Below are 16743 nucleotides of genomic sequence, written 5' to 3'. Positions count from 1 at the left end.
TGCAGCCCATTTACTATGTTCTGTAAAGCACATCGTGAGACTATGGAAGTAGAGCCAGCTCCAGGTTACATGCCTCTAACTGCTATCCACATAACCCTTTAAGGCTTCTGTTCTTTGGTTTCTTCAGAGTGCTGATAAAATTCTAGAAACTGTCCCCTCTCTCTCTCTCTCTCTCTCTCTCTCACACACACACACACACACATATACACACTCATTTCAAATTTATGTAAATTCCCATTTTGTAAACTTTTTGTCAGTTCTGATGCTGTTACAGTAAATATATGCCATTATAGGGTGATGGGTTACATTATACTTAGAAATTTGCTGAAATTTAATAACACTAATAAAACAATTGCTTTATTTCAGATGGGAAGCAAATGCTAGTATACAGAGGCAACGGCCAAGTGCCAAATTCTTTCAATTGCCGCAGCGGCTGGCAGCTATTTGTGGTTTATCCAAGTGTACTTTTGTGGCTTTGCTTTCGATTTTATGGTAAACTGGTTGTGAACAGGTAATTCAAGGAAGTTATATTTAAACATCATGATTGAATCTGCCCTATGTAATTTGGCTGTTCTCAGGGAGCACAATACCCCTCAATTTACTATGTCAAAGTTGCAGTTCAGAAAAATAAGTGTCAGGCCCTCTGTTGAAGAGCACCCTATGTATGTAAACCACAAAGGGGATTTTCTTGTCACTCCTACAGGAGCTGTGGGTGCAGAGGTCCTGATGCACACACATGCTCCTCCACCCACAAGCCCACTTTAGTTTCAACTGAGGGATCAGCTCCAGGCACATAAAACCCATTGTACAAGAAGAACTGCCCTCCACTGAAATGAATGAGGTAAACCAATTATGCAGGACTGCCCATGTAACCCTGTCAAGTGCTATCTGTTACGAAGGGTCCTATTAATAATAATCATTTCTTGTCTTTGCATTATACAATCTGCAGGGCTCTGTATCAGGGCAATAGTCTCTATATATTTTTCATGCCGTGAAGCTCATTTCAGTCACATTAAAACAAATTCTATAACAGATAATCCTATACCAATCCATAAAAATAAAAATAAAATCCCTCTGTTGTCCTTTGCTCACTGGACTCTCACACTCTGGTCTCTGAACTAGGCACTTCTTAAGCTATGTAGTCACCATATTTATTGGTTGTACCACTGTTGTGTTTTGAGATGAAATACATTGAGAAATGCATATTTTGAGAGAAAAGCTATTATAAAAGACAGTTAAAATGCTTTTTTTTGGTGTGGATTAAGAAAAATCACAGATTTATGTAGAAACAGAACAGAGTTATGAGTGAACCCATGCATTAGGTGGCTTAGTCCTGATTCACCTTCTCCAACTTAGATAATGAAGTGACTATGACTTGTATGAAGGGGCTCCGTGCAGACATCTCACCTGTCTGATTTTGCAAAAAGAGAATGAAAGAAAGAGATCATACTAAGCAGTCGTTTGCATGAATGAGTGCTCCCAGAAAATGCCAACTTCATTCCAGTCATTATTGACATGGCAGAAGGGAGGGGCCCGTACCCATATCTACACATTCTGAATGGACCGCATTACATGGGTAGAAGGACAAAAAAATTGAATGGCAAAAGACGGCTCCAGAGGTGAAGTGGCTTAGTAGCACACTTTTGCCTAATGTTCAGAGCAAAAGAATTTACATGTTTGCAAAAACTGCTTTTTCGTGCGATTTTTTTTTAAGGGCCAGAGAAATCATTATTATTATTATTATTATTATTATTATTATTATTATTATTATTATTATTATTATTTTACAGTTTTCTTTTAAAGACAGCAACCAAAAAACAAAATTTTGAGACCTGGAATAGTCAAAGATTGTTTGATGTTTAAATGCAAGAATGTTAAAAGAACTGTTAGCAACGCTTAAAGAAAACGTTATGTTTCCCACCATGCTATTTTTTTTAAAAAAAACGGAAACACTATGACTGGCATTGTAAATTAGCACTGCCTTTTCAATACCGCTAGCACACACTGCAACAATTAACACTGCATTGTTGATACTCCAGCATTCAAGAAGACAGCAAAGAGAAGCAGTTGCGCCATCTCTTTGGAGTCCATGACAAATTATCTGTGGCTACTATTATTTGCACCAGTGTGCATTATCTGTTCCCTATAGCAACAACTGACCGTCTGTTTCTTTTGAAAGCTGAGGCAAGAAATCAGAATCCATAAAGCACTGATATGGCTCCTCTAATTGTTAATGCTTTTCCATGCAATTATGTCCTTTTCCGGAATAATAAAAAAATTTCCCCAGCAGAGGTCAGGATCTTTGTCACTGACTTATTTTACAGATCCTTTTAACATCTGTCCCGCAGACTGCCGACTTCATTAGCAGATAAGAGACCTTAGTGTGCTCTGAGCCTGCTAAGTTCTTGTTCATCTTTACAGCTGTGGATTAACTCAGGCTTTCCAGAAGAGGACAACCAGATGGGATAATAGATGTTATTGGGTTGTGACAACAAAAGAAGCCAGAAATGAAGAAATAAATGTCCAAGTTCCAAGACAATTCAGGAGAGTTGTTTGGAGCTTTTTTCCTGCACAGTTACAATTGCCAGTCTGTTCTTAAGAAATAAGAAAAGCGGCATTACACTAAAAAAAGGAAAGTCTATTCATATCTGTGTGGGAACCTAATCAGGCTCTTGTTTCCAGTGACGATGGCTCCCCAGTTGCACCAGGTCTGCAACAAGAATACTCCTTTTGTGTGCCGATTAATGTGGAAGCGATAAAATTTCCTATAAGAGACATATGTGTTTACATCTTGAGATGTGTTGTTTGACAAAAAGCTTTGTTCTCTGCATATTTTCCTTGCAGAGTTTCATGCTGAGTTGTTTTGCTGGAAAGCTTTGATTAGCTAGAATTAGTTTGCCAAAGTAAAATAGGCACTTGTTTCATGAGTCTTCTTACTGAGCTGTAAATTATAGTCAAATGTAGGAGTGATGGAAAGAAGCATTGATTTGTAGTGCTCTGACCAACTATAGACATAAAAATGTAAGGACATAACTCATTAAAGAACTACAGAGAGATATAACTATTCCATGGTCCAGTTCAAGTTCAGTTCTTTTAACAACTCTTATTTTTTACATCAAGTGGCTGTAGATTAACATGTTAACAATGGAAGCAACAGCATTTAACATATTTAGTCATGCTTTCTTCCATTTAACTATTGGTTAATTATTGGTATAATGAGAAATAACCGAGAGACCTACTGAATATGCTTGTTCTAACTTGTCAGACAACTAATGGTAGCAAAACTGTGTCAGACAAGTAATCCTTGGTAGTAAGCATTGTTACCATTAATAATTACTGTTACCATTAATATCATTTAATGTTAATAAGGATTATACACTATTTGTATTGCATATCGACTTGAATAAGATACAGATTTAATAGCCCCCACTTTACAAATGTGAGGGCCACCTCATTTCCTCTCTATATTACTGGCAAAAGAATAAGACTGCAATATGGTGCACACTTACTTGGGAGTTTTCAACTGGTTGACATAGAATTGTGACATAAATCTACCTAATCATTTTTGTATCAGTTCTGTTTAAAACTTCCATACAATAAATATACTAGTTAAAAATGGGTTTTTAAAAATGCAATAATGGCAAAATGTTTGTAGAGGGCAAAGTTGAGAGCAGGTAGATAGGGCTGTGAAACAAGGAAATCAACACTCTTGAGTGCAAGGGATTTATGAGGTTTGCGGGGGGGGGGGTCCAAGTCTGTGAAAAACTCCACTGGGAATGTACAGGGAGAAGAAACCGATTTCAGTAGTGGGTGCCACCAGATAGGTTAGAGTGTGGTGCTGATAATGCCAAGGTTGTAGGTTTGATCCCTTTATGGGACAGCTGCGTATATGGGTTGAACTAGATGATGCTCAGTGTCCCTTCCAACTTTGATTTTATGAATCTATGAACTCCTGAGAAGAAGAAGCTTGTATCTATTAGAACCTTGTGCAAACTCATCCTTGGATAACATTGCATGAAGAGAGAAAATTAAGTGTGAAAACCTGTCCGTTAAAAAGTTAACATATTTAGCAAATATTACTTGCTATAGTCTAGAAATATTTTAACTAATAGCCTCCCATCCACCCTGTATATAGGCTGCCTTATTCAGATACAGTTTTGTTCCATGACACTCATTAATATTTGAGCTAAGTTAGAGTTGAATACTATAAATGATCAGAATATTAAGTCTTTTAGATTAATTGAGTAGGGCATGTGTTAATGAGCTGGGGGTTTGGCCAATAACATTTCTATTCTTTAAAAGGTATATTAACTTTTCAATTTATTAAGATAATATTTATATTTAACCAAGAAAATCCTTCTGAGACCTAAAAAGTTGGTCGTGGTTTTGTTGCAATATGGTTTTCAGTATAGAAACACTGGCATTTATAATATACACATTTGTAACAGGTAACATCTGTGCAAATGAGCTGTTAAATTAAAGAAAATGTGCACTTAAAACCCCCTAACCTAAAAATTGCTACATCATATTCCCACCCCCCTTCATATCAAATTCATTTTGAAACAGCAAATGTGTAATTGAATTCAATTGTGAACTTTAAAAAGTGTGTGTTATGCTTTAATACATGTACACAATTGTGAATGCAATTTATCCTGTTCTTCCTCAAAAGATCCAGATGCCGAGCCATGGAAGATATTTTTCTAGCAAGAGCATCTGGTCCCTTGATAGATTCCATGGGCAATGGCATAGCAACTTTGGAGTTGCCTCTGGGTTTATCACATGGTTAGGTTGCTGATGGCTCACTTGGCATCCCTTCTATTTCCTTTTAAGTCACTTAAGCTTTTGTGGGCTCTGCTTCCTGCCCTGTTAATTCTCAGAGAGTTCAATAATATAGAGACCAATATGATGCAGTTATTCATCTGATAAAGCTAGGCTCAAAAGAGCTGCTCAGGCTCACATGGGAAGAGCCCTTGAATAGCTAAACAACATTTTATATCACAGTAGAAATATAATAATAATAATAATAATAATAATAATAATAATAATAATAATAATAATAAATTGTCCACTAGCACCTTAGAAACCAACTAAGTTTGTTCTTGGTATGAGCTTTCGTGTGCATGCAGAACGAAATACAGTATATATTTCTACTGCATCAGACCAACGCGGCTACCTACTTGATTTTATATCACAGACTGCTTTTGTCCACCCATTGGTTTTAAAAGCAGTTTGGCATGGATTGCTGCAGTTCAGAAAAAGCAAGTCCAAATCATCCATTTTATGAAAGTAGTTCAATGACTGTTTTCATCCTGGCCATACAATACTCTTTTGATAAATCCAATATCATCAATGGTAGTAGTATGCCTAGAGAAATTCTGGTTGAAGAACATATGAAGCATAGAAAGAACCTTGCCTCTTACCCAAATACTGTAGAAATTGAAAGCCAATGCAAAGCCTTTGCAAAGGCTACTTTGATGTGTCTTTTGTTGCTCAGACATAGCAGCAGAGGACATGAGGGAGAAACAAGTACAAGTCTCATGCACAGCAATTCATATGTCAAAACAAGTACATTATTCCTGAAGATTAAATGGAGCCACTGCAAAGGTTAGATAATTGGTATAAGGTTCCAACAGTCAAGTCATCAATATGTCCACCATCAACCTGTAGGCAATGATTATCAGTGAAGATCATAAAAGGAATGTCTTTGTCATAATTGGGTTGTTAGCCAAAATGAGAATAGCCTATGTTGCATTCAAGCAGGGAGGGGCCAACCCATGAGGCAAGGTGAGGCGACCACCTTGGATGGCAGAATCCACAGGGGCAACAAATCTGGCCTCCAAGGAATGCATTGCCCACTGTTGCTGCTGTGGTGGCTGCAATCTCTTTTGCTGAATCTCTTTTGCTATTTTTTTGAGCTGCAATCTGGTTGCATTTGAAAACTCTTGCTTTTTATTTCTCTTCATATTGATGAATTGATGTCAACCATATTGATCAGCATCCCCTAATTTCTCATTTTATTTTTCTGCTACTACTTCTTCTGAGTTCTGTATCTCAGATTCTCCCCTTGTGCCCCCACCCCATCTTCCCCCCTGTACCTGACCACTGGAACGTTCACCTGGCTTTCCTTCATTACTAACATCAACATTAAATTCAAATTTCCCATCCTCAGCTATAGTGATAGAACTCAGTCCCATCCTTTCCTTTTTCTCTCACTTTCTTAGCTTTAACCTTAATTTTTTTCTGCATACCACTTGTACCCTATGTCTGCTGGCTCAATGTAGTAGATCAAAGTTTGGTTTAGGATGCTCAATTCTTCCATTTCATTCTCCATGCTTCAGTTTGGCTTGGCTTCAGTTTCTGGAGCAACAAAGGAAGCAGAGTCCTGTTTTCGTTTTGAACTAGTCTTAAAACATTATTACTTCAACCATGTTACTATTCTTTCATGAGCCAACGTAAAAATGTGGAAGTAACATTTAGAGCTATTTTAAATTTATAACTAGACTGAAAAGAGCTGTTGTGATGCATGGATTTCTGTGATGACTGAATAACGCAGCTTAAAATTTATGATTTTGGACTCTATTATTATTATTATTATTATTATTAGTCACTAGTCAAGGGCTACAAAGCTAGCATTTCAAATATTTCTGTTAAAGTATCCACTCTCCCAAGTTTGGGGTAAACAAGTTTTAAAAATTGTTTACCATTCAAATTTATTTCCTGCTCATCACTGGCAATAGCGTGGGAAGTGGCGGGAGGCCCGCTGCCCCAGGCGCACAATGGGGAGGGGCACGTGAAGCAGGTGCCCCCCGTAGAGATCCCTATTGCACGACTGGGTGTGGAATGTTAAGAGCAGCACCCTCCACACCATGCCCAAAAGGCGAGGGCTGGGCAAGTGGAGGGTGAAGAGCACCCTCCATGCCCTGTCCCCGCCCAGCATGCAAGCGCCCGCCTGTTGGCACAAGGGCAGGGTGAGCAGAGGGTGAAGTGCATCTGCGCCTCACCCCCAATGAGCGGGTGCTCTTGTACTGGGCGGGGGCCGGCAAAGTGCAGAGGGTGCTTTTCCCGCTCCAGTCGCCCAGCCCTTGCTACCTGATGAGCGGCCAGGCCGCAGCCGGCAGCTCCACTCCCAAGTCAAGCCTTCCCTGGGGACGGGGCAGAAAAAGGAGAGTCAGAGGCAGCACTGCCACCCCTCTCCTCAGCTGGGTGAAACCGTGTGAGGATGCTGCCAAGGCAGTAGTTTCGCACCCAGCCAGGAGCAGTGGGCTCCCTCCATGCCCCGCACGGCTGGAGCATACGCCACGCTGCTGTTACCCATGGCTTCAATGGTTTTCTAAATGTGTTATGGGTTTTAAAATGAGCAGTTAAAGTGATATTCTCATAACTGGATTTAATAAGCTTGGATCAGTACTTCAGCAGTGGTATAGTGGAGGTGAAGCACAGGGAAGTACTGTTGTAGGACATTTTTCTGGCAGGAGCAATGATATCACCTGGTGGAGCAAGTTCAGTTCAGGGTGGGATGTGAGTACCCCACTTTATTTGCATAATAATAACCCTGTGAGATATGCTAGTCTCAAGCAAGTGAACTCACCAGAGACCTTTATGGCTGATTAGGGATGTGAACCAAGATTTCAGCTAATGTCCAGTGTGCTCACCTGTACACCACTGTTTGCTAGTATCCTATTCTATGACTGTCAGCTGATCCTAATAATTTTTTATTATGTATTATTAAATGTATATACCACCCTTCATCTGAAGATCATAGGGCTGTTCACGGTACATATATTGTGTATGCTCCTGTTTGTGTATGCTCCTGTTCGAGAGGGAGTGTCTATGCAAGAAAAATTATAATCAAAATTTTTGAATTCTCCTTTAAAGTGTGGTTATGAAGGTTGTCATGGTAAACTTCTGTACCACTATACCACAGTCCCAGGCTCTGAAACTAGGTTTAGTGGCAGTGGCCAACATGATCACATTCTTTAATAACTGCAGCAGCAAATTGAGTCATCTTTAGACAATAGCAGGATATCCCTTTTGGTAAGGTTATGAAATGTCAGAGAAATTATGGAATGCTTTAGCACTTCAGTGTTTGCCTGATGTTGGTTATAGGGAAACCGGGTCACATGGAATGTAAGCTGCTTCTAAGTGGAGACTCCACACAATACTATTCTAGACTTGTACCCATTGGAGTTTCTATGCTCAGGGTGATTGGTGTACTTTCTTACTTTGTGGATGTATTACCTCTGAAAAGTAATGCCTATGGACTAAGAATGTCCCAGTTGCCTTGCTGACATCCTTGAATGAATTTGCCTGGAGCTTGAATAGGGATAATTGAATACTGAGTAATGTACATTCTCTTCTCCGTCTATGCTAACTGTGTCTCTGGACTTGAAAATGCCAGGTCTTCCAAATGGGATATCCCTTGCAGAATACAAATTGAAGAAACTGGACCCACCATGGGGGGGGGACAGCAATGTGAACTATGTGAAGAAAGTTGGGGTATAAATGTTCAGATAGACCTTGCTAACAAACAAACAATACCCCAGATCCCTTTTCTTCCCCAGTTGTTTTGTTCTGTTCCGTTGTCATCACTCTGCTGTAATAATCAAATTTAAACTGCACAGGAAATGCATATATACAAAAACTTTTGCAACAGTTCCCAATTGCTAGTGCACAATTAAATAGCCCACTAAAAGGAATGATCCTAAGAATGAGTATGTTAGTTTATGTACTATAGCCAAGGGGGTGTTGATAAGATACCAGGCTCCAGTAGCAGAACAAGTAATTACTCAGTACATAAAGAAGAGTTGTGAAATCAAGAGTTCAAACAGAGGAGCAAAAACCACAGCATTCATCCTAAATATTTAATTTCAGCAGAATCTTAAAGCTTGTGTCCTGTTTGTTTAGGGATTGTGTGACATAGCAGTGGAGTGGAATAGGTTGGTCTTGCCCTTCAGGTGATATGTGGAAGTCATACCTATGGATGTGAATGGGTTCCCCAACCCCCAGTCCAGTGGGTTGAGTACTATAGACTTAGTGAAACAAACAGAAAACTATTGTTTTTTCTCCATTAAGAAACCAAAGTACTGACTCTGCATGCATTTGTCTAGCCACTGAGTCATAGAGCATGTGCAGTATTGTGTAACTTTCATTTCTTTGGAGGCTTGTTATATTAGAAAAAGTGCTCCAAAGAAAGCAACAATTATGACATAAGCACATCTGGCTCTTGAAAATTATTCTTTATTAAGCTTTCATTTAATTACATGTGCTGAAAGGTCTGCTTTTGATTACTGTAATTTTTTTTATTTGTCCATCTGAATGATAGTCATGTTGGAAATTACATACAAACCACCTGGTTTTTTCCTGCTAATAAGGCAAATTTTATACAGATTTACTTGTTAAAGAGGGAATAGGATCTTCCCTGTTTATAGTGGTAGAACTATTGCTACTGCTAATTCAAGGTGAGGTTTTAAGGTTGGTTGCGAGAGAGAAATTGAACTTACCTAAGCTTTGTTCAGAAAATACCATATGATGTTTTAGGAAGAGTTATACTCGTATTCCCGCCTTTACAAGTAGGAATTTATGCTTCTATTCAAATTAGCACTAAAATATATTTGACATGTAAATTGTACTTACAGGTAAATATAAAATCTGTTGACTGCCTCATATCAATGAAAAACAGCAGGGTGTTAAACAAAAGAAATATGTGCAGATTACTATAATATTGCATGATAGTTACTTGCACTCCAATTTTAAATATATTTGATGGGTCTTTGAGGTGTGCTTTATAGTCAAGACAGCTAACCACTTTCTCCATTAAGCTGCCATTTAGGCCTTAAGCTAGAAGTCTTGCTTCTTGAATGTCATTGTCCAGTGCCTGCCAGGAAGATGGAGATTCTCTGTTACCACACCCCTAGGGTCTCAGAATATTTCAGCTATCATTTATAAAGTGCTGAAGCAGATAATCCTAAGGAGAAGAGTTATTCTTGTTTTGCAGCAACTCTATGCCGCTCAGTTGGCCAGCATGCAGGTTTCGCCTGGAGCAAAGATGCCCTCCACCCCTCAGCCGCCAAACACAACAGGGGCACTTTCACCTACTGGGATGAAAAATGAAAAGAGAGGGACCAGCCCTATAACTCAAGTTAAGGTATTTCTTTAAGTTTCCTTTCATGAATACTCCCAAGGATACAATACAATACAATACAATACAATACAATACAATACAATACAATACAATACAATACAATAATTTCAAACAAGCAAATCCAGTGGTATTTCAGCTCTCTGGGGTCAGACCTTTTGACCCTGCGAACTGTGCCCACCACATATTACAATCATGCTGCTATTTACATGTTTACAAGGTACATGGTGAGTCAGGAGCCCCCAGTCTTGCCAAGGGCCTTTAGTTGTGACTCTTTTCCAGTTCACTTGAGTGTGAAGATTTACCAGCAGTTCATGTGACTGGAGATACTGTTATTTCATGATAAGTTATAATCTAGTTTTTAAAATATATTTTACACTGCTTTTAACTATTAAAATTTATCACTCGCCATTTCCAGAGTTTCTTATTTTATATTTATAATGGTGTTCTCAAGTAAGCATGCATGAGACGAGAGAGTGAAAATCCAATGTGGATTCACCTTTTTCATTCCTAAGCATGAGCAGTATGAAAAATCCCTGTGATTGAGGAGATGTATGAGCCAGGGGTGTATCTGCCCTGTTAAGTCCTATGTTTGACATAACTTGGGCAGAGCATCTGGAATACGTGGTGTGTAATACGATAGTGATTGCGTAAATCTTACTAGTATTGCATGAAAAGACTGGCAATCATGCCAAATGGTTTAACAAGAACTAGCCTTAACTATGTAAAATGGCAAGCAAAACCACTCCCCTTCTTATTTTACAAATTGGATCATTTCATTTAAAGAAGATAAAAATAAAAATTAAAGGAGGATGGCTGGAGGGGAAAAAAGACCACCACTGCCAATTGATTGGGGAGGGGGGGAGCCATGACTGTAGATTGATTGGACCCTTGTTGATAGCACACTGTTGCTGGTATTTGGCGTGCTTCTATTTGGTTTGATGTATTGTCAAAAGCTCATGCATACTTAATTGTCACTTGCTTAGAGAACTAGGAAGCTGCAGTGTGATACTTGGCAGCAGCATGCAATGACTAAACTGCCTCCTTTCCAGCTTTCTGTAGGCAGCTGGAAATTATTTGTTTGTTTGCTTTAGGCCTATTTCCCACATCATACATCCTTCCTTAAGAAATATAGCAAAAAGACTTTTAACAAAGTGAAACATAGATAATAATATGCTTATAAAATTAAAAGTATAAAATATCATTGGATGAAAGTGCAGTATGCCCCCTTTAACCTCAAACACTAATAACCGGCCTTAATTTAGAAATGGAATTCCCCATTGTTTGTGTTGCATGTTTCTCAGCATAAAAGAAAACAAGACAGCCACTCTGTGCTACATGGATGCTCTGTGTGTGAGTGGCACTGAGGATGCTGGTTCACAACAGATGAGTTGTCTGAATGATCTGCAGGTTCCGTTTATTCCTTCATTTCTATGATTTGATTATGAAACTGCTATTTTGAACATGTTGGGATTATATGAATAGAGCCACCCCTACCATTGAGTAGAGTGTGGCAGTAGGTGCTAGACATGGTGATGACAACCTCCTGGCTGTTCCTACCCTCCTGAGCCAGCTCTTCTGAAGCAGCAATGCTTGCTTGCTCTTGACCACTGGTCTTTCTGTCTTGCCTCACCTCATTTTCTTTTTCCAATGTGTCAGAGGTGGCACTCATCCTTTGCTTTGCTGATTTGACACATGCTGTTGCCACTATAATTACATTGCTATAGTTGTTTGAATGGGCAGCAAGCAAGCAGCAGGCAGGCAGTGAGCAAACAGTGTCAAGGTGTTGTAGGCCAGAGCTGAGTGTGCCACACAGCCAGCCTTGCACCCCAAAACTTCCTTCGGGTGCAGTGGAGGACATCATTCCACTCCTAGTGGATTCAGCTGCCAGTCCAGTTAGCTAGCTTCTGTTGATAGAATGGAGGTGGGATCTTATCTCTTTGTACGAAAAAGCAAAGTATGTTGGACTGCAGAAGTTCCCAGGCTTTATCCCTGGTGAGGCTGGGAATGACCCCACCTGAAACCCTGGACAGCTACAGCCAATACTGAACTAGATGGACCAATGGCCTGACTCAGTATACACATGCAAATTCCACAGGATCAGATAGCAGATACCACATCTTCCAGGCTAGTGCTTAAAGGGGAGATGAGAACACTTCCACACTGTTCTTGAACACAGTGGCAGGGAGCCCACAGTCCTGGGTGGATGAGATAGTGGATAAGCAATACAATAGTCAGGGTCCTGGGAAATGGTGGATACCTGTTTCACATCACATTATTAATTCCACATTCAGCATGGGAAGCTGAGATTTGAATTCCACCATCACCTCCTTTAGCCATGTGGACAAGGATGAGATCCATGATGGGCTTGAGATCTTTGTATGTGTGGACTTTGAGGACTGATTGGCTGGGGCAACCCAGCAAGATGGGCTAGATATAAATTTAAATTTAAATTATTATTATTGTTAATGATGATGATGATGATGATGATGACACAGCCAAACCCCCAAAACGTCAGTGATAAGGATGTGCTCAATAGTTTCTTAATGTCATTGTCCTCACAGCTTTCTCATATTACTGTCTCCCTCACTTAATGACTGACTGAGGAAAAAGCTATATTTTATGTGACTTCTACAAATAAAGAGGGGTGCCTATATAGCAATGGCCTAGAAATAACATAAACTGTAGAGTAAGTGCTGTATTATAAATAGTTACTTATTTGTTGCATTGGGCAATTTAATACATTATATATGACAAGTTGTGCCATGCAGAATCTCTACTTGACAGCAAGAAGAATGGCAATGATAAGATAATGGACTGCATTATTGTATCCTTTCATATATTTCTAAGCTTTGAAGTGTTCAGTGCTGTCTGCTAAAATATAGATGATGCACCCTTATATCTAGCATATCTCAGCTTTGGGCATATTTTAAATGAGAGAGCCATGTTACCAGGCTCTTTTCATTTTAATTACAGAAAATCAGTATTCTGCTATTCCAAAAATGCTGTGCCTGGCTGATTGCTAACAAGTTCAACACAGGGTACAAGCTCTCCAATGAACAGGGTGAGGTTGTATTGTAAAGGGGAGTGCTAGATCAAAAGAACAAGTTTCTTAGATTTTTCCTTTTCCAGAAGTTAGATGTTTCATAAGAGTAGATGTGCACAGGTTTTTGCTATGTGAGTTGCTCCAGCCCCTTCTCCCCTCATTTCACTTGTACAAAAGACACCACAAAGCGAGTGGATACCTGATAGTTATAACTATATGACTGTAGATCTGCTTATATCAGTACCAAATTTATATTTCCTTTGTCTAGATTTACATGCATGCCATAGAGACTGACACATTAGTGCTTTTTTTTTTTTTAAAAAAGAAGTGCTGTAAAACACCCCCCCAAAGCATAGTCTGACCTTTGTAATATTTAACATTAATCATATACAAGATACAACTATGTTGCTTAGATCCTATTTTAATCTAAATAACAGTCAAATTCCATCCAATAGTAGTAACAGGGTGCTGCTTTAGCTTCGTGAATTCTAGTGCCTGCTAATGCTGTAGGATTAGGGTGTGAGAATTTCATGTTACGAGTTATGCTGTAAAATATACTGTTGTTACAACCTCTCTTTACCCTCTCTCCAGATTTTTAGGGGGGAATGCAGAAATGTTTCACAAAGATATTGTGACCAAAAAGTCTTGTACAAAAACAAAACAAAGTCAAGGATATCTAGGAGTAAACAAATATAAATGTTTAAGGTATTAAGTATATTTTCCTGTTTAATTTTACCCATAACCTCACCATTCACACACACATATACACAATCTGTTTTGTACTGTAGTTTCAATAACTTTTTAAATAGGCCCAGTAAAGCAACACAACTGAGCTGCTAGAATTTTTCTTAAATAATTCTTTGTAAATGCCCTGGGTTAATTTAGATCTCAGAAAACACATTAGGAAATTAGGCAGTAATGCGAGCTAATTCAAATTTTAATTTGCCAAAAAGAATGATCCAGCTCCATAGTTAATGTAAATAGAGGCATAGCACAGAGAAATTAATGAGGTTTTCCTTTCATTGAATCTTCAAGGAGTGTAGATAATTAGCTTCTTTTGTTATTATTGCAAGGAAATGCAGCATTGTCTAGGAGGTGTAAAATAGCTGTGGCTTCCAAAGTGATAATGTGTTTCATTTGTCTTTTTCTAATAATTATTTACATTAAACTCTTTTAGGATGATGCCGCACAGCCACTGAATCTTTCAGCCAGACCTAAGACAGCGGAACCTGTCAAATCCCCGACGTCACCAACACAGAACCTCTTCCCTACTAGTAAAACCAGCCCCTTGAATGCAGCCAATAAAAGTGGAATCCCCAGCCCTATTGGTGGAACTCTGGGAAGAGGATCTTCTCTAGGTACTCAGAAGGGGAGAAATGCTGGGGATTTAGCATATGAATGGGCTGGCGGGCTTTGTGTGGTCTACATAGTTAACTACTTGAGTGCATGCTCACACTATATTAGCATTTATGAGATAATGCAACTCCACAAGAACTTATGCTATGATAAATTTGTTAGTGTTTCAAGTGTCCACAAGACCACACACACACACACACACACACACACACACTTACACTTGCTTTTCCTGCCACAGGTGAACAAGATTATCCTTCTTGAAATTATCTATGTTAGCTGAGCCTGAGTATGCAGCTTTGCTTTAGAACTTGGAATGCCATGCTGGATCGGGCCAATGTCTATCTAGCCCAACATGCTTTGCAGTAAACTGAAGTCAGCAGATGCTAGATCCAGGTGTTATTGGATGCCAGCGGCCATTAGCCCCCAACTATCATTGACAGTGGTCAGGGATAAATGGAGTTGTAATCGAGGAATAACTGGAAGTCCACATGTTCCCCAACCCTGAGCTTTGTATTCCCAGCAGCATTGACCAGTGTTTCTAGCTTCTTCCCACTCCTGATTTTTTTTGGGGGTGGTGGTGGTGGTGGAATAAATTACTGTCCTTTGAGGCCATTGTTTTCTAAAGCTTCATTTAAAAAACCCCTTTTTATTGATTTAGCACATCCCTCATTTGCAAACGCACACCCTTATGAACAGCTCCTGCTTGTTTCTGAAAATCTGTTGTGGTGGAAATGTGATTGGTGGTACAGTTCACAAAAGGACAGGACACCCCAAAACCCACACAGCACAGTACTTTTCCTCATGTAGGGATAAAACAAAATTAAAAATTAAAAAATCCTTCCAGTAGCACCTTAGAGACCAACTAAGTTTGTTCTTGGTATGAGCTTTCGTGTGCGAGTTTCCTCCATTACTAGGTTTTGGTGTCTCTGCAGGAGTGACCTAAAAGTAGGGTTTTTATAGTGCAATTTTTTTTGCACATTTATGGTTTCAGCAAGACAGAAAAATTACTTTCTGTAGGTATTTTATTTTTAGGTGCTTGCGCTATTTTTCAAAATGATGATATAGCAAGCTTGTATTATAGAATTTATACCATCCTATTGGGACATGGAAGAAGAGAATATATGCATTCTGTACAGTATGCAAAGAACAGCTGTTTGCATTTTGTTCTATATCATTACTATTTTTATCATCATCATCATTACACACACACACACAATCCCTATCCTCAAATTTCCTTTATGCAGTAGCCAACAGAGGTAGTCATAACCTGCAGAGCCTTTCTATCTCTTTAAAGAGCTCCAGTTTCAGAATTGATCCTTCTTTTGCCGTTTTCTCCTTCCCCACCCCCTCTCTTTTGTTGGGCCATGGCTGTCATCAGGAGTCATCATTGTTGGGACTCTAACAAGGCTCACACTTTAGAGGAAGCCAACTGTTGATCCCTGGAGCCTGCTCCCCTCCCTGCTTCTTGCTATAGCTGACTGTTCATCTGCCTTCTCCAAATGAGAAAGCAGTAGCAGGAGTAAGGAACAGGAGTAGCAACCGCCAGTTTCCCTCTGGGCAGTGGACTGGGCTTGATCCCCCCAGTCCAAAATCTGGAACCAACCGTGTGAATCAGGGTGGGCAGACTTCTGGCATATGGGATTTAGTTTGTGTTTTTGTCTAGGTCTATCAATGAGAGCCAAGTGCTAGTCTTAGTTGGTAGAGTGAATGGCTTACTATGTCCCATAAGCCAGACACAGTCCAGACATGATATACCCAAGTACAAATCTACATTCATGTTGGGGATTTGAAACAAAACTCTAAAACTGTCTAGCGGACATTGCCAAAGTAAGGCAATTAATATTCATATTTCACAGAACAGGAACACTGAAACTGATAAGTGATTAGTACAAAGCCAACCACAGCAGAGAATATATATACAGTGGTGCCTCGCTAGACGAAAATAATTCGTTCTGCGAGTGCTGTCGTATAGCGAATTTTTCGTCTTGCGAAGCACCAACGAGAGAATAGCGGTTTGACGAAAAAAAGAAAAAAAAAATCGGAAATTTTTTCGTCTTGCGAGGCAAGCCCATTGAAAAATTCGTCTTGCGAGACAGCCTTCCGCTAGCGAATGCCTTTCGTCTAGCGAGTTTTTCGTCTAGCGAGGCATTCGTCTAGCGGGGTACCACTGTATATAACTTTCAGTTTCATCTGCTGTTGTTAA

The 16743-nt window shown here is 39.4% G+C and overlaps 1 protein-coding gene across 14 annotated transcripts in view; it reads left to right on the top strand.

The window, feature by feature from the left end:
* Nucleotides 1–16743, top strand: part of SOX6 (SRY-box transcription factor 6) — a 413675-nt gene that overhangs the window by 347729 nt on the left and 49203 nt on the right. For all 14 annotated transcript variants that reach the window (XM_033153469.1, XM_033153452.1, XM_033153460.1 and 11 more), the window contains 2 exons: nucleotides 9995–10144; nucleotides 14362–14542. In XM_033153469.1, coding sequence (XP_033009360.1) covers nucleotides 9995–10144; nucleotides 14362–14542 — 331 coding nt within the window. The remainder of the gene's footprint in view (nucleotides 1–9994; nucleotides 10145–14361; nucleotides 14543–16743) is intronic.

Source organism: Lacerta agilis, chromosome 1 (assembly GCF_009819535.1).
Source record: "Lacerta agilis isolate rLacAgi1 chromosome 1, rLacAgi1.pri, whole genome shotgun sequence".
Lineage (NCBI taxonomy): Eukaryota > Metazoa > Chordata > Lepidosauria > Squamata > Lacertidae > Lacerta > Lacerta agilis.
Note: the sequence above shows the minus strand (reverse complement) of the source record. Positions and strands in the feature narration are given on the sequence as shown.